This window comes from Musca domestica, unplaced genomic scaffold (genome assembly GCF_030504385.1).
Source record: "Musca domestica strain aabys unplaced genomic scaffold, Musca_domestica.polishedcontigs.V.1.1 55, whole genome shotgun sequence".
Taxonomy (NCBI): domain Eukaryota; kingdom Metazoa; phylum Arthropoda; class Insecta; order Diptera; family Muscidae; genus Musca; species Musca domestica.
The window spans coordinates 1392977-1411352 of NW_026712355.1; the positions used below are offsets into that span (position 1 = coordinate 1392977).

Here is an 18376-nt window from a genome sequence, read left to right on the forward strand (position 1 = left end):
TTAAAAGTTTGGTCCGGCCGAACTTAATGTTTTTTTACTTGTTTCTATAGAATTTCATTTTCATACTTCATCACATAAAAATTTTGGTATGGACAAAGTTTGAAGGAAATCGAACATTTATATCCAATTTTATGCGAAATCATAAATTTCGATAAAGGAAATATTAAGGAAATATTAGATATAGCAAGTTGTAAAGAATCGCCGACTTGTTTCGCAAGTTATGCCAGATTATAAGTATTGTAGATGAGGTCCCAGAAGGGGTTGGCAGATATATATCATCTTCACAACAGATTAGCAAAAATATTTAGATGTGTGAAATTTGAAGAGAGTTGGATGCTTATCTCGCTTTCTTTGAGCGTTTTTTTTTTAAATCTTAAACGTTATATGGGGGAGGTACCAGAGGAAATCGTTCCATCTCTACCATATTTATAACAGATCTCGTGCTTATGGAAATATTGAGATGTGCCATGTCTAAATGAAATCGGGTGTTAATTTCGTATTTCATGAATATTCAAAATTTTGACCCTTTGTGGGGGAGGTTCTAGAAGGAGTTAACCGATATATGCCATCTTCACACCAGACCTTGAATTATTAAAAAAATATTGTGATGTGTGTAATTTGAAAAGAACTAGATGCTTATTTCGGATTTTATAATTCTTTTGGTTATTCAAAACTTTGACCTTTTGTGGGGCAGGTACCAGAAGGAATATTCCAATCGCTACCATCTTTATTACAGATCTTGTGTTTATGAAAATATTGAGGTGTGCCAAGTCTGAATGGAATCAGATAATAATTTCGTGTTTTACGTGCTTCATGGATATTCAAAATTTTTACCTTTTGTGGGGGAGGTACCAGAAGGAGTGGACCGATATATTCCATTTCCACATCAAACCTTGGGCTAATAAAAATATTGTGATTGTGTGAAATTTGAAGACAATCGGACTCTTACATCACGTTTTATAAGAGTTATAATTATTCCAACTTTTGGCCGTTTGTAAGGGAGGTACTTGATGGAGTGGACGATATTGTCCATTTACTCACCTAGCACTGATGCAAATATTTGGATTTGCTAAGTTGGAGCTTTATCAGATTGTCCTTTCCCATTCTGTGCAGTAAAATATTCTTTTGAAAATATTGATGATTTTCCAGGGATCTAGCAGATGGAGTGGACAGATGTTGCCCATCTCCGAACTGGATGTAAGTTTGACAGTAATATTTCGATGTACCATGTTTGGATCAAATCGGATACTCCCTTCGAGAGTTATCGTGCGCACCAGCAAGACAGATAGGAGGACGGACATCGCTAGATCGACTCCAAATGTCCTGCAACGAATTTGGTCCAAAGAGACCTAGGGTCTAAACCCGTTATTTCGATCAGTTTTGGTCTATCAAATTATATATACCCTCTGTAGCCATATGGCTGAGGGTATAAAAGGGCCTAACACGAACTGTTGGAACCAATCTAAAATTTTAAGGTGGATTTTTCGCTGACGAAGTAGTAACCACATCCTAGTATAGTATATAGTTTGTATAACATAGCGTTTATTCTTACTTTGAAGTTTTTTCAGGTTCACTGATTGGATCTCCACATATTATGTCTTATTTGGCATTTGAGGTTGTGGTTGAATAAAAATTCACCCTAAAAATTGTTCAACGTAAGTCCATGTTTTGACATAAACACCCTATTACGGTACCTCCTTGTCTCCAGCGTTTTAAACGAATTGACTGTAATTTGGAATTTTGGATGTTTGGGTAAAGGTTCTCCATGAAGAAAATGTATCCTAATTCTTTTTTTACATAAGTACACAGTTCCGGTAATACTAACACACATTGTGCTTCTCAAGCCTACTATTAACTTAATTCGGAAATAACTATTGCTTCCTCCACATGCTTAAAATTTAATCATATATAGCTACCGAGTTTGACCCCAGAAGCATTGGACGATAGACATATAAACAGATATTTGATTTCATGCACCATTTGATTCGAACTCTTTGTCTTTTACAGGCTCTAACTTCCAAGTCTAAAATGCAATTACTTCGAACTGTAACTGTAGACATTAATACTCTGGAGTGAGAGGGATAAGTTTAACAAGGCCACAGTGGGATAGAATGGGAATGAGTTCCAAGGACGGTATTCATACTATATTAATTTAAACACTTTCTCCTCTATCCTACCTCGGTATCCGTTAAAATTAAATTGCACAACATACAATTAAAAGCAAAAACAGTAACACGTCAGTCAAATATAATAAAGCCCCTTTGGGCATAGCTATTTGAATCTATTAGAAGTTTTCCCCTATCCTCTAATTATGAGCATAGCGTGAAACGCAATATCCACTATCAAATTGTTGTTGTCAAAATACAATTAACAAATTATGCCACCATACTGCAATCCCTCAATTAAATGTGCATTATTTACTCTAATACAACGGCAACGGCGAATAATGATGGCATTTGTTGTTGTTGTTTTTTGTAAATTATTTACCAAATTAATGGGTTATTTATTATTTTTATTTTGTTTGGATTTTTTAATTTTCTTTTGTGGTGGAGCTATTGGGGTCATTTCAACATCGTTCGATTTTATTGCAGCAGTGCTAGCAGCAGCACCACCACCAGCAGCATTCTCATCAATTTCAATGCTAAAACCTTTTATATAAGGTTTAACCAATTGGAAAACTAATTTTTCATGTTGAATATTACTGGAGTCCAAGCTCAGGCGTACCGTGACCGGATCAAAGGCATGGAAGATAATGTCACCACAACGTTGGGTATAATCCTAAATGGGATGGATGTTATATTTTAAATATTCAAATAGACTTGAGTAGAAATCATTTATACCTCTTCATTGAATGTAAATACAACGCCATTATTCGTTTTCTTTTGATCATCCTTTAGGGCATTCAAATAAATTGTACCCTCCAAACCGAATTTGGGTATAAGAATTTGCAGGGCATTTTTGCGTACAAATAAAATGTAACTGTAAAAGATGAGTATTAAGGAGTGAAACTTGTTTATATTGTTGTAAAGCTCTCCTTACCCTTCTTCATCCTGAACCTTTCCCTTAAAGAATAAATGGGTGTTTAGGGCCACTGAGGCTCTGCCGGCATATTGGGCCATTTTATGGCGATAATTTAGATTGTGACACAATTCAGCATTGGCATTTTTGTCCAGCAATGCAGCATAGGTACTGTCTGCCCCTATGGAAGCGGCCAACAAACGATGGACAATTATATCGGAATATCTAAAAAGAAGGATAGATTAACTCAAATTACATGGGAATTTAAAAAATAGAACATACCTTCTAATGGGCGATGTGAAATGCGTATAAATCGGTGCCGCCAAACCATAATGTTCAAATTGATCCTTTTGCAGGGTACCACTAATAAAATACAAGGCCTGCATCATACACCTTGTTGCCAAAATACGTATCATGGTATTGAAGTAGGGATTATCGGGCTTAACACAGGTATCCAACGATTTGGAAAATTCCAAACCAGAGTCACAACAAATTTCAAAGTTTTGATGACGCGCAGCCTTAATTAAGGGCTCGAAATTGCTTAGCGGTGGCCGGGGATGTCTACGCAACATGGCACATTCTGGGAATTCCTGGGCAATGTGTTCGGCCACCGTTACATTGGCCAATAACATGAATTCTTCTACCATCGAATTGGTGTCACGCAGCTGTTTTGCCTCAACTTCCAGTGGCTCATGGGTTTCGCTGTCGACCTGGAAACGGATTTCAGGTGAGGCCAAAACCAATGCTCTGTAAAGTATTTAAAATTAAATCAATTATACTTTAAGGCCTCCTATCTATTTACCCATTATCCATTCTACGTTTCTTCAAAATCTTGGCCAATTTATTCAAATTACGCAGAGATTTGGCAATGTTGTGATTCTGTGTCTTATCGTCTATGATAATTTGAGCCATTTCATAGGTCATTGCAGATTTGGATTTTATAACAGATTTATGGAATTTCTTGCTGATAACATTGGCCTCATGATCCATTTCCCAAATACATGAGAAGGCAAAACGTTCCACACCGCCTCTCAATGAACATAGATTTGAACTCAACAAATCTGGTACCATGTCAATACGTTTGCCCACCAAATAGACGGTGGTGCCACGGCTGGCTGCCTCCTTGTCCAAGGCATTGCCGGGACGTATGAAGTGACTGACATCGGCAATATGGACACCAACTTCCAAATTGCCATTTGGTAAATCACGACAGTGCAAAGCATCATCAATATCTGTACAGCCTGGAGGATCGACAGAGCATATATCCAAATCCCGGAGATCAACACGGGCGGCGTAGTCCTAAATAGTCAAATACAAGTAATTAAAAAGTTCTTCAAAATATCCCCCCCCCCCATACTACTCACCTCCGGTGTAATTGTCCAAGGCATTTGGGGCAAAAAGCTAAGCACCTCTTCGGAAAATTTGCTATGCGGCACATCATGTTCCAAAAGAATAACCTCATTTTCTGTCTCAACATCTCCCAGGGCACCTAAAGCCCTAACAAAATGTCCATGGGGATAACGCGATGATCGTGGCCATGTGTCAATGGCCACAATGATACGTTGATTTTGTAACTTATCAGCTTGTCTTGTTTCAATGCGTACTCGTGGTATTTTACGATCGGCTGGTATAAAAATATGTTTTGTACCACCCGGTAATTGGGCTGGTTGTAAAATACCACAATATTGACGGCGTTTACGTCTTATTATGCCCACAACCTTGGCTGTGGGTCTTTTTTCTCCGCTGGCGGAGGCTTTCAATGCAGCATCTGCCAAAACATCTTCAGCCGGCTCCTCGTCCGTCTCACCTTCACCCACATCAATGGTGTCGGCTTCCTCGAGAACAATTTCACTAGGGGCCGACCATTTGGATTCGGGCAAAAGTTCAATGGCCACTAAATCACCATCCACAGCACGATTCAATGAATCACGGCCTTGAATGAGAATCTGACAAAAAAAAGAAAAATACATATTTTTTAGATCTTAAGCCTACAGATGTGAAATAATTTCACATACAGGATTCTCATATCCTTCCACATTAACCGAACCCTCTAAATAGTTTTCCCTTGATGCCTGAAATGCTCCCTGCAAGAGACGTTGATTCCTCACACCTTCAATTATCTCATTCATACTCAAATGCATGGGAAACAGAGGATCTGTTTCGCGATCTTTTCAATGTCCTTGCGGGCATATTTGTCAATTAGCATGGGATAATCGACCAAGGATTTAATGTACTCCTCTGCAGTGGCCGCTAATATGCCTTCCTTTTCGGCTTTCTCTTTATTGGCAATGTCATCGGTAATCAAAACAACTCTTGTCAATTGTTTTCCTTTCGATTTCTTGACAGCCGACTGTTGCACATCCAAGATGTGGCCATCATACCAGGATGTGGCAAAACGTATAGCCCGATCATTACGATCATTGGCCGATTCGCCGGGCTGTCTCTCTACATAGGTATCCCTTTAAAAAAAAAAACCAAAAAATAAGTTGAGATATTCGATCCTTGTAAAACCCTCCAATTTCAACTCACTTGTGATGTTCATTGACAAAGACAAAGAAACCACGTGGCTTGTGCTGGACAACTTCGTGGAATCGTTTGTATATAACCGAACTGCAGTGTTTCACCTCTTGCAGCACCGTGGATAGTACAATAACGTTGCGCAAAGCATCTTCCTCCAGAACATCGATTTGATGCAGCACAACATTCGTATCCAATACCACATAATGCGGGAAGTCGAACAAGGTGCTCCGGTTCATGCGGTCACTCATTAGCTGTACACCATCTTCATCTTGCTGGCAGCGATGGCATATATCGGAGCCACAGCCCAAATCTATGCGCAAATAATGTTCACGTACAATCTGTTGCCAAAATAGAAGAACATAACATTTGAAAATATTTCAAACTTTCCGGAATGCTCATAATCCCACACTCACCTTAAGGATGTTCCCTCTTTTGGTTTTTCTAGTAAATTCGCGTATAGTCTGCATTGTGTTAAAAGCTCTAGCCCTTTCAAGCGATGTATTTTATTTTTTAATTGGGAATTATCACTTAATCCTTCCAAGATTTGTTCCTGTGAAGGAGTTATTTACAAAACGTGTTTTGATTTGCTTGCGGCAACGGCGTTGTTCAGCAGTAACGCGCCTTGGTGAAATCAAAGTGCAGGGAAGAATGGACGATGAAATACAAGATCAAAACAAAAACTTCGAAGGCATTAGGTTTTTCAAGATCGAAAAACAAACCATTATAGGGATTTAAAAATCAATAGAGTGTTCAAGGGATCATTAGGCAACACTAAATTAAAGGTAGTACACATGGTACAATTATTAGAAGGTAGCAGCAACCATGGTACAATGATATCAAGGTAGGGCTATGATACCATATGATTTCAATTTTTTTATTTTCTTGGCTTAATATGCCATCTTTATTTGTTTATGTATGTGTTTTCTTTTCAATAACAAAAAAATTGTTCAGAAAACATTCAAATTCGGATGTTTTCAAAATGTTTATTTTATCGTATGCATCGACAAAATCTAGAGTTTTTGTAGCGGAATAATCCTTTAGAAATATATAGTACATGATTTTGAAAAGAAGTGTTGACCTTTCATTCAGTTATCGCGGTTTTCAATTATTTATTCAAAATAAATGCAACAAGTTGTTTGATTTTTTATTGTTTTGATACTAATTCTGACATTACAAGCCAAACAGGTAAACCTCTATACTTGCAATTTTTTCAAAGTTGACCTACCTTCTCTTCATTGTACCATGGCAGCAACCGAGATGATTTGAAAAATACTGAAATTTGTAAAATTAAAAAAAAAAAATGCAGAAAAACATATTCAAATCTATTTATTTTTAAAGAAACATTTAAAAACTTATCAATATTCCCAAGCGTTGGTGCAGTAGCAGTTGCATTTTTATGGCGAATTCTTGATTTAAGCTTTTATAAAACAATTTGGTTTATTTAAGATAACATAATATTTTCTTTTATTTCTAAACTGAACCAAAAATAGCAAATGAAATACATCAACTTTATTTTTGATAGATTTTGAAATTATTTGAAATTTAGATGCAACAGAAATGCATATTTCCACTTTAACAGGCAATAAAATGTATAATTTTGGGATAAAAAAATATTAAGGTGAGGGTACATAAACAGCTTGTCATCATGGCTATGAATATTAATTTCAAATTATAAGGGGAAACGACGGCAGAATTTGAATGCGGCCCTGGCATCCCTTTATGATGTGTCACAAAATATGCCATGCGAAGACTTCAAGCTGTTTAGGTACTTACACATTTATACCTTTATTTCGGATTCAATTTTTTGGAAAACCTCCAATATTTCATTCAAGATTCGTACCAAAGAATTTTGTTCAGAATTTTCCAGAAAAAAAAAGTTATTCGTGATGGAATTCAAGCGTGATAGTGTGATTTCTTTATATTTGGCTGGAAAACCACAAGTGGCTATCGTTAGAGCACTCCAGCATTTGAATGTGAATAATTCTTTTGTGTCTCGTACCATCGCTCGTTACCGTGATACTGGTAGCGTAGCCCGACGTCAATGAAGTGGACGTAAGAAAACAGCAACATCAGCAGAAATGCTTCGTAAAGTAAAAAAGCAACTTGTTGGAAACCCGTTTGGCCGAAAAATGGATCGTGAGCTGAACATATCGCAATATTCCATTCGCCAAATATTGAAAAATGAACTCGGGGTAAAGCCATTAGAATTCCAAAAAGTGCAAGAACTTACACAGCAACGGAAAGAAAATAGCCTCAAAAGAGCTAAAGAGATGCTTCGCTTGGCCGAAAGTGGTGAAACGCCGAATTTGGTTTTCCTCGGATGAGAAAACATTTTTTGTCCAGCAGTTTGTAAACAAACAAAATGATCGTGTTTACTTGCCAAAGAGGTCAGCTGAATTTGCACCTTCGGTTAGCCACCAGAACAGAACTCAAGCACCGGCTATGGTGATGGTGTGGGGCGATGGTGCACCTTCGGTTGGCAACCAGAACTCGGTCATGGTGATCGTGTGGGGCGCCATAACAGCCGATGGTCGCCCTCCGCTCGTATTAGTCGGCCGTGGCATCAGAATAAAGCCTTGGGCACGCAAACATTTTGTCTGCAGACCTTGGACATTCCAGAAGGACTCATCACCATCGCACTCAGCACACGCCACCCAAGAATGGTTACAAAATGAGGTTCATCGCTTCATTTCCAGCGCAAAATGGACACCAAAATCTCCAGATACCAATCCGTTGGACTATTGTGTCTGGAGTATTTTGGAAAGCAAGGTTGGCACCATGGTGAAAAAATACAGGTAGATGCATCAACCTTGGGAGCATTGATATGTCAACATTTTTAAAATGTTTTGTCAATAATAAGTAGATTTTTATATGTTTTCCTATACGACGCAAATCGGAGGTTGTTATAATAAGCAGTTTTCAACAATTTTTACAAATTTCAATAAAATTTCATTCAAATGTTCAATTTCAAGATCGGTTTGACAGTTCATTGTCTCAGCAACTGTGTTGATGCGACTATCTGTATTCTTCTACCATAGTTGGCACAAAAAAATACCAAAGTGTCGATCACCTCAAGCAAGCGCTTCGCCGGGAATGGGCTAAAATACCGCAGAGCAACATTCGAGTAGCGTGTGACGATTTTATTGGCCGTTTGGAGGCCATAATTCATGCCAAAGGTGGCCAATTCGAAAAATCTAAACTTATTGTAAAATTTTATGTGGTTTCCGTCATTTTTTTTTTGCTTTCATTCAATAAAATTTTAAAAAATGTTAAAATTATGGCTTTTTTTATTATTAACTTTTCATATTTTTAGTTTTACGTGGGGGTTATATGCGAAAGTGATACGATTATATAGCCTCTCCTTTCCATGTGACGGTTTCATTGGCAGGTTGAAGGCCATAATTCGTGCCAAAGGTGACCAATTCGAACAACTTATTCTAAAATTTGATGCTATTTCCAACATTTTTGCTTTCATTCAATAAAATTTAAATAAAATTAAGAATTATGACTTTTGACTTTTTTGCATTTTTTTATCTCACCTTGTATATAAATATATATATTTTTTAATTTTTTCATTATTAATTTTTTATATTTTTAATTTTACTTTTCATGTTATCGCCTGAAAGGCACTGGCGAAAACGTTAATTCACAATGTCATGCATTTCGACAACAGAGAAATCAGCTGGTCTTATCGGTCATGGAAGATGTGTAACCAAATTTATTATTGTGAATGAAATCACATAACAAATGATAAACAAATACCAAATACCGTAATTTTGACATTAAATCTGATTTAGTGTCATGTAGTCGAGTGTATCGTGTTGAGGCCAATTCTTTATACATTAATTAATTTGTGGTCCGGAAAAACACAACATATTGGCGACGATTTACTGAATTAATGCATTAAAATTAAATGTCTGGATTTTATTGGATTGAAATAATTGCAATTGTAACATAAACTTTTTGCCTAGCAATGTAAGATTAATGTTTTCCAATTTGTAATTGAAAACAAATTGAGGCGAGCGAGAGTGGATGTGTGTTAGTGTGTGTGTGTGCGCTGGTGAAGAAATAGAAAAAGGGGTGAGCGCGGGCGGTCGGCATGTGAATGGAAAATAATATAGATTTAAAGAAAGTTTGTGAACCTTTTGGTGAGAATAAACAAATGTAGCGCCAAAATTATAAACTATTGGACAATGATATTCTAACATAAATTGTTTGATTTGTTTTGATTTTTGTTACTAATGGTGTGCCGTCCATACATACCTGCCCCTTCCCTTTTTTGGAAAATGTTGAGATTTTTCTCGGTGCACACGCATTTTCTTTCCCTTTCTAACTTTCTTTCGCTTATACACTTCTTTCGATGCACATCTCTCATAACACATATCATGGCTTTGGCACACTGCTGATGACTATGACTAGCTGGTGGCTTAACACTGCCACTCTTCTGCTGCTGATGGTACTTATGTGAGTGCGTGTGTGGGTTAACATTTTTGTTTTTATTGTGTACTTCCAGTTGACATCCTTTAAAAGGAAGAAAAATTGTGGGTTTCGGGCGCAAGCTACTGTGAGGTGCATTAGCTTCGGGAGTCAAGTAAATGGCGGTTAAAGTGCAATTTGAAATTGGTCATACCTCGAAACTGAGGAGTAAAAAAACCATTGAAGGTTATACACATGATTGGGAGCTATATGTAAAGGGACAGCAGGGCGACATAAGTGTGTTTGTTGAGAAAATTGTCTTCAATTTGCACGAATCTTTTGCAAAACCCAAACGTGGTAAGTAGGATAGGAGCCAGTTTTTCTTCGATTTTGAATGGGAAATAATAGATTTACTCTTCCTGTATTTATTTCTAGTTTGCAAGGAGCCACCATATCTCATTCAAGAGTCAGGCTATGCAGGTTTCGATGTTATAATTGAAATCCATCTACGTAATCGAGATGAGCCAAAGCGCATTAACTATCAGTATGACTTGGATCTACAGACAACAGGCCCGCCAAAACATAACCATGAATAAGAAAACACGTCTTTGAGAACCCTTCGGAAGAATTTCGCCAGAAACTTTTAAAAGGCGGTGGAGTTCTAGTGTCAGCTGTTACATCCAGTAATGCCATAACGAATAGCTCAATGTCTGGTGCTAATAATACGGGCCATGTTGAGGCTCATAAAAGCTCATCGGCCGAAAAGAAACATAAAAGTCGTCCCCCAGATGATTCAAAGTTAAATTCATTTGCCAATCTATTGGCCCACCCATTACAAAGACATCTGCGGTTGCTACGGCTGGAAATGGTGGCACTGCAACCAATTCAGCTGGAACTGGTGCTTATAATGTTGGCAACAACGCCAAACATTCTCCCGATATTAAAACTGGCCAACTGGGTAGCAATCCCGCCAGCAGTATGCCTGCAAAAGAAAAATCGTCTAAAGACAAAGAGAAATCATCGTCGGACAGATCGAAAGACCGGTCCGAACGCAAGGAAAGACACCACAAACAATCGACAAATAGCCCCCATAAGGAAGGCAGAAGTGATTCCAAAAAGTCAGAATCAAAACATGAAAAACGAGATAAAAATGAAGAAAAATCGAAAAAAGGATAAAAATCGAGACAAAGATCGCGACAGAGACAAGTCGTCGTCAGGGAATGCTGCAAACAACAACAAGAGACCTTCGAGTCCAAAGCCTGCAAGAGAGCTCAGTCCATTGAAAACAAATGCAGTGGCTCCAATAAATACACAAAATTCCAGTGGTCCTCCTTCTGCAGGTGGAACTGTGGCCAACAGTTCAAGCTCCGTTGCAAGACCTTCATCTTCACAAAGTGGCAAATAGACGAGGGAAAGTCCTCATCATCGAAATCATCAAAAGATTCCTCATCCAAAGAATCCAAATCAAAGGAATCTTCGTCGAGTGGCAAAAAGTCAAAAAGGAGAAAAAGGACAAAGACAAGGAAAGAGATAAAGAGCGTAGACATGAAGAAAAAGAGAAGCAGAAGGCATTAGAGGCTTCAGCAAAATCAGTTCCCCCGAAAGATGAAACAAAATCCTCCTCTCAACCACCAACAAATGCATTACCCAATCCAACAGCAGCTGGAGTTCCAGAAAAACACTCAAAGAGTCCTTTAAATGCCAACGAAACATTAAAGAAGTCCGAAAAACCCACTAAAGCTGAGCCAACTAAAAGTCTAGATAATTTGGCAGTTCCGCCAAATTCAGGGGTAGCACCAACATTGCCACCCACAAATGTAGCCCATCCACAACATACAGCCAGCGATAAGAAAACCACAGGGGCCTCTTCAGCATCGGCTACGGCAGCGACCGCACCAGCCCCACCAGAAAAAGATAAACGTTCACACAAACACAAAAAGAAGGAAAAGAATAAAGATAAGGATAAAGATCGAGACCGAGATAAGGAACGTGATAAGGATAAAGATAAAGAGCGCGATAAAGATAAGGAAAGCAAAAAGGAGAAAGATATTAAAGAAAAGCCAACAGAAGAAAAATCCGCAGAAAACTTCTCTGTGCCACCACCGCTACAGCAATCGTTGCAGCAGCAATCCAGTAACACTACAAGTCTTACGAACAGTCCACGTATCAGTAATCCTGAGGAGCCTTCTGGTGTGAATACGACACCGTCGTCAACCACATCGTCGACAACAACCACGAGCAGTAGCAATAGTTCTTCGTCCAAATCCTCGAAGAACAAAGAAAAGAAATCCAAAGATCGATCAAAAGAAGAAAAATCATCTTCGAAACACAAATCCAATGATGCCGATGCCACAGAAACCAAGAACAAACAACCAAAACTGTCATCATCATCAACCTCCTCTGCGTCCTCGTCGTCGTCGTCAAACTCTACACCGGCAAATGCAAACAACAATGCAGCAATTATTCCCGGATTGCCTGCTCCTCTTACAGCACCGCCTGCAGCTAGTTCGGCTCTCCCTGCACCAAGTAATAGCCATTTGGATCTAAGCGATAATGATAGTGTGTCATCTGCACCCACCACTTTGGATACTCAAACAAGCGGCAATACGGCAAACAAACCACAACCTCCTGCTCCTCCTCAACCAGTCATGACACATTCTGATAGCTCGAACAGCAGTTTTCCCGATTTAAGTTTTACCAAAGCAAAGAAAACCTCCACATCACAAGAAACGGCCAAGCCTATCAACAATCCTACACCACCACCCCAACCCCAGTTAAAAGAACCTCCTCCCAAATCCAGTAAGTCTTCGAAAGACAAAACGGATAAATCCTCGAAAAATGAAGAAGAACGTGAAAAGAAACGACGACGGAACTCTCAAGCAGCCAACACATTCATAGAACCGCCACTCAAGCAAATGAAAAAAGAAACAAAATCGGTTAGAGAAAAATCAAAATCGCCATCTATGCGCAATGCCGGCAGTCGGGCAAGCATATCAGAGGCTTCATCGACTTTCCTCCAGCCGGGAGCATCACCATCGAGTACAGCGGCCGCAGCTCCCCTGGCACCACCCACATCGGTACCACCGGCTGCTCATTCGCCCGCCCTAAGTGCCGCTGAGGCTGTGGGAAATGCTACCAGTGCCACGGCCAATGCTGCCACCTGCAATAGTACTTCGGCTACAACACCTACAACTGCGGCTGCTAATTCATCGGCCTCCGCGGCACTGGCATCGCATCAGTTGCCTTTGGATTATCTAAGCGAACTGCAGGAGTTACATCACAAGATTATGACACTACAGGACAATGAAGATCTCCAGCATGTTGTTGAGCTGATAGCTGCCACGGGTTGTTATGAAATCACAACAAAAACATTCGATTTTGATTTGTGTAAATTGGATCGGGTGACAGTACAGCGATTACAGGAGTTTTTCGCCACATCGGTATCATGACATAGAATTCATGTTTAAGGTGAACTAGCGGTGAGTATGAATGGTGTGTTGTCAGATAAAGTTTTTTTTTATGGGAAATGGATTTGGATTTTTATTACTTCAGTTGAGAATCGAGAAGAATCTGGTGAGGCCTTGTATATTTGTGCACAACGGAGTATAACGATAATTTTTACAATTTGTATTGCGTGCATCACACTATGGAGGGTATATTCCGTTTGTAGCTCCTCCAACTCTTGGTCAGCATTAGATTTTTGTCGATTTAACCAATTCCGTTCGTATGTCTGTCCGCCTGGAAAATTAACAATCAATTGTTAATGTCGGAACTTTTTGTATTGAAAATGGGCCATATACGATTGGTATAGCGACCATATAACTGTACCGGCTGATTTTGGGTGTTTGGAGGTGTTTTCGTCACAATTGAAATCGAATTTGCTGTAAATTTTGCATGTGTTAGAATTCTGCTAATCCGGTTCGAGCTCCAGGTTTAAAAATTCGGCAACCTTAATGGCATATAGGGCTGACTGAGATCTTCTGGAATGAGTTGTTGCTGTAGTAGTAGTACATGTCAGTGTTTGCGTTCTGCTAATCTGGTTCCATTTTCAGTTTAGAAATTTGGCTACCTTAATGGGCTGTAGCTAGAGATCTTGTGGAGTGAGTTGGGTAGATTTGGCTGTACAATTAAAGAGGTGCAGAGTATACACGCCGGGCAGGCGTTACGCACATCTCCATAAATTCGTGCCCAATACGAATTGAGATCCTGAACGTAATTGCGCCAAAACTACCCTGAACTGACGTTCTTCAGCTGCAATGGAAGAGGGTGGACTCCGAGCATTAATTTTATAACTACTAATAGCATACGCGACTGCAATCGGTATGAATGCTACGCAGACCGGCCTGATAGGCTTCTTGATCTAGAGGTTCTCTCTTGTAGCTTTGGACCTCCCTCTCAGATCGTGTATGTCCTTCCTGACACGCCTGTTTGGGGAAGATTTTTGCACCCTATGATGGTTGGGATGACTTTCACGGTAACACCCAATCACGTACTACAACAAAAGCAGATGATTATGCTGACGTAAGGGAATGATTTTTGCCTCCTCATGTAGATGGTCCACTGGTGTCTTGAGAAGGCAGCCTGTCGCAATTCTCAGTGCAGCGTTCTGACAGGTCTGGATGTGCTTCCACTGCGTAGCACTAGCATTCGCAGATCACCGCATATCTGACCACAGACCGAACTACCGCGTTATAAGAGGCTAGCGTCTTGAGGAACTGGTTCCTACTTTTCATCTTGTCGCAGATAGCTGTGGCTTGCGCGGACGACTTGAACATGCTGTCGAATGTGACCCCTAAAATCTTGGGGCAGTTTGTATTCGGTATTAAATTTCCCTCGCCCTGCAAATTCAGCTGTGTTCTCATCTCCGCAAACCATGTGGTAAAGAGTTTGTCATCAACCACTGGGCCCGACGCCATGATCATACAATCATCCACATACGTTACGATCTCTATGCCCACTGGAGGGCGAGGAACTCCGGAAAGGTAGAGGTTAAACAGTCACCCCACCTTAGGGAACTCCCTGTTTAACTCTACGGGTTTTGGACTTCTTGTTCCGGAATTCCACGTACGACTGGCGTCCCCACATACAGGGTGAGATAAAAAACTGCAACAAAGTCAACGTCATAATTTTTAATTTTATTGAATGAAAGGCAAAAAGTGTCGGAAATAGCATCAAATTCTAGAATGAATTTAGATTTGTTCGAATTGGTCACCTTTGGCACGAATTATGGCCTTCAAACGGCCAATGAAACCGTCACACGCTCCCCGAGTGTTGCTCTGCGGCATTTCGGCCCATTCCCAGCGAAGCGCTTGGTTGAGGCGATCGACACTTTGGTATTTTTTAGTGCCAACCTTGCTTTCCAAAATCCTCCAGACACAATAGTCCAACGGATTGGTATCCGGAGATTTTGGTGGCCATTGTGCGCTGGAAATGAAGCGAGGAACCTCATTTTGTAACCATTCTTGGGTGTCGCGTGCTGAGTGCGATAGTGCTGAGACCTGTTGGAATGTCAAAGGTCTGCGGCCAAAATGTTATCGTGTCCAAGGCTTTAATACACCCTTCAGAATATTTTCGCGATTAATACGAGCGGAGAACGACTATCCACCGGCTGTTATGGCGGCCCACACCGTCACCATGGCCGACGCTTGAGTTCTGGTGACCAACCGAAGGTTCACATTTTCAGCTGACATCTTTGGCAAGTAAACACGATCATTTTGTTTGTTTACAAACTGCTGTACAACGAATGTTTTCTCATCGGAGAAAACCAAATTCGGCAGTTCATCACTTTCGGCCAAGGAAGCAACTTCTTTAGCTCTTTTGAGTCTATTTTCTTTACGTTGCGGTGTAAGTTTTTGCACTTTTTGGAATTTCAATGGCTTTACCCCGAGCTCATTTTTCAATGTTTGCCGAATGAAATATTCTATCAAGTCGGTTCTTTACTTTTCAAACCATTTCTGCTGATGTTGCTGTTTTCTTCAAGTTGAAAATATTTTTTTTTTTTTTTGGAATTAGCAAGACTAATTGTTTTTGGAGGAACTTTACAAAATGAGAAAAAACTTAAGTATTAGTATGTAATAAAAAAATACAAGACTATTTTCAACATTTTAGGCAACACGTTTAAATGTTTCCGGAGAACCCTTCAAATCTATCTTTCTTTTATTGCTCATGTTTTTATTTTACTGTTAATTTCCTTTTTATTTATAAAACTTGTAAAATTGGTGGTGTTTTGACAAATCAGCTGATTGCTTGCAAGTTTTTGCAGGAACTCCATCTGTTTACTTTTCATAGTTTTCCTGCAAAAGATAAAAAACTTCTTTAATCTCTAACAAAGAAGTTGCTGGGCAATTCCTGCAAGAAAAGTAAAATCTGTCACTCGTCATACGAAAATATTTTAGATATGAATACATTTTATTTGAAAAAATGACAAGAAGTCGGGTTCGTCAGAAAAGGGTTGCCATATAATTAATTTAACAAATGAGTTTACCTTTATTGTTTTGCCATGGGGCATTGTAGAAGAATATAAGTAGACGCATCGACACAGCTGCTGGGACAATGAACTGCCAAACCAGTTTTGGGATTGAAAATGTTGAATGAAAAATTATTTAAATTTGTAAAAATTGTTGAAAAACACGTATTATACTAAACTTTGAATGACGTCGTATAAGAAAACAAATAAAAATCTACCTATATTTGAAAAGACATTTAAAAATTTATGACATATCAATGTTCCCAAGCGTTGATGCATCTACCTGTATTTTTCTACCATGCCATGGGGTAAACATTAATTAACAGAAGAAAATCTGCAATAGAATTTTTTTTATTACCCCAAAAATCTTTAACACATCTTTTATTTTCTTACAGATCCCAAATAGGATTTCACCTTGACGGAAGAAATTTATACCATTCATTAATAATGCCGGAAGAGGTATTTTTTGTTATGTAAGGATTTTTTATATAATCTAATTTGTGTAAGAGAAGCTATTACGAATAATAAAAAAATACAACAATATGATATTTATATATACATAAATTGTATTTCGCGTACAGCGGCAACACAGGAAAAACAACAAAAAAGCAAAACATATACAAACAAAAAAAACATACGCATTGCACAAAATTTGTGTTAAATTTATGAAGTTGAACAAATACAAGACAACAGCAAAATAAGAAATTATATTAAATAATAATAATAATTTATTAATATTTAAATGTAATAAGCGAATATAATAAGAAAACCGGACAAAGGATAGACAAAGTGCATACATGTATTTATACGTTTTTTTTTCACTTGTATTTTTCGTTTCGTATTTTTTTAATTTCAAAATCACACAAACACACCACACATACAAAGAAAACCAAATAAGTAAGCAATTCTTAAAGAAAAAACAAACAAACAAAACACATTTATGCATATAAATAAATATTTATAAAATACAACAACAAGCAATTAGAATTATATATATTTTAATTATACATATATACAGAGAAAATATCAATGGAATTATTTGGAAATTTTAAAACCATAGTTTGTACAATATTTGATATTCCCCATTGTTTTTTGTTGTTTTTCTTTCCTAATTTTTCTCTACTGCTACTTTTGTTTCTATCATCTGCAAATTGATTTTCAAATTTCAATATTGTTTTCTGTTAAGGCCAAACCAAAACTCAGCCCCGAAACAAAACAAAATCCCATGCCTTTATTGACCACATAAGACTTGTAAATTTTATTCTTTAATAGTTTTTTTTATTATTATTATTATCTCTGCAACAATTTTGTATGATAATATTACAAATAATAGTACATACATACATAATATATATATCTTTAACGTTTTACAAAATAAGCTAGCATTCAATGAAATATAAATATGTTTTTGTTTTATTTTTAATTTTTTTCTTTCAATTCTTCTCAGCTTTTTAATCGATATAACCAAACTAATTTCTAAGAACTACAAGACTTTTGGTTTTAAGCAATTTATTATTAGAAAATAAAATAACTTTTTTTAAAGCTACACATATTTTAGTTGTTAACTGTAATTAGGGTGTATTTTGGATGGAACCTCCTCTGTACACTCTGCTCTTTGTTTACCACGTCTTGATTTTGATTGTTTATTTTATTATTTTTTGAACATTATATATAATGTACACACATAAGATTCTCATGCAATAAATAAAACAAAAAACAAAATATTTCACCTGGAAGTAATTTCAAAAATACAATGTGCGTTTTTTTTTCTTTTTTGGGTGGATTTAAAAATGTTAAATGTGGGTATTCATACGGAAATCATTGACAACAGGAGACAAATTCTCTCATTCGATATCGAAACAAGTAAAAATGCTGTAAGTTTGGCTGAGCCGAACTCAACCTCCACCATTGGAACGAATTTGGCAATTTTCCAAAAAAAAAAAAAATCCGTTAAAA

The 18376-nt window shown here is 38.0% G+C and overlaps 2 protein-coding genes across 2 annotated transcripts; one reads left to right on the top strand and one right to left on the bottom strand.

The window, feature by feature from the left end:
• Nucleotides 1-2447: 2447 nt before the first annotated feature.
• LOC131805415 (exosome complex exonuclease RRP44-like) lies at nucleotides 2448-6011 on the bottom strand. Its single transcript, XM_059128549.1, is given in 10 exon segments — nucleotides 2448-2778; nucleotides 2841-2979; nucleotides 3040-3243; nucleotides 3301-3765; nucleotides 3821-4317; nucleotides 4383-4964; nucleotides 5034-5188; nucleotides 5191-5477; nucleotides 5548-5876; nucleotides 5952-6011. Coding segments are annotated over 10 exon segments (2991 nt in total). The 5' UTR covers nucleotides 6006-6011; the 3' UTR covers nucleotides 2448-2499.
• A 3362-nt stretch (nucleotides 6012-9373) lies between these two features.
• LOC131805417 (protein ENL-like) lies at nucleotides 9374-17843 on the top strand. The gene is given in 8 exon segments (XM_059128555.1): nucleotides 9374-9513; nucleotides 10052-10311; nucleotides 10390-10545; nucleotides 10548-10772; nucleotides 10775-11118; nucleotides 11120-11354; nucleotides 11356-13433; nucleotides 16816-17843. Coding segments are annotated over 6 exon segments (3186 nt in total). The 5' UTR covers nucleotides 9374-9513; nucleotides 10052-10133; the 3' UTR covers nucleotides 13404-13433; nucleotides 16816-17843.
• The last annotated feature ends 533 nt before the right edge of the window (nucleotides 17844-18376 follow it).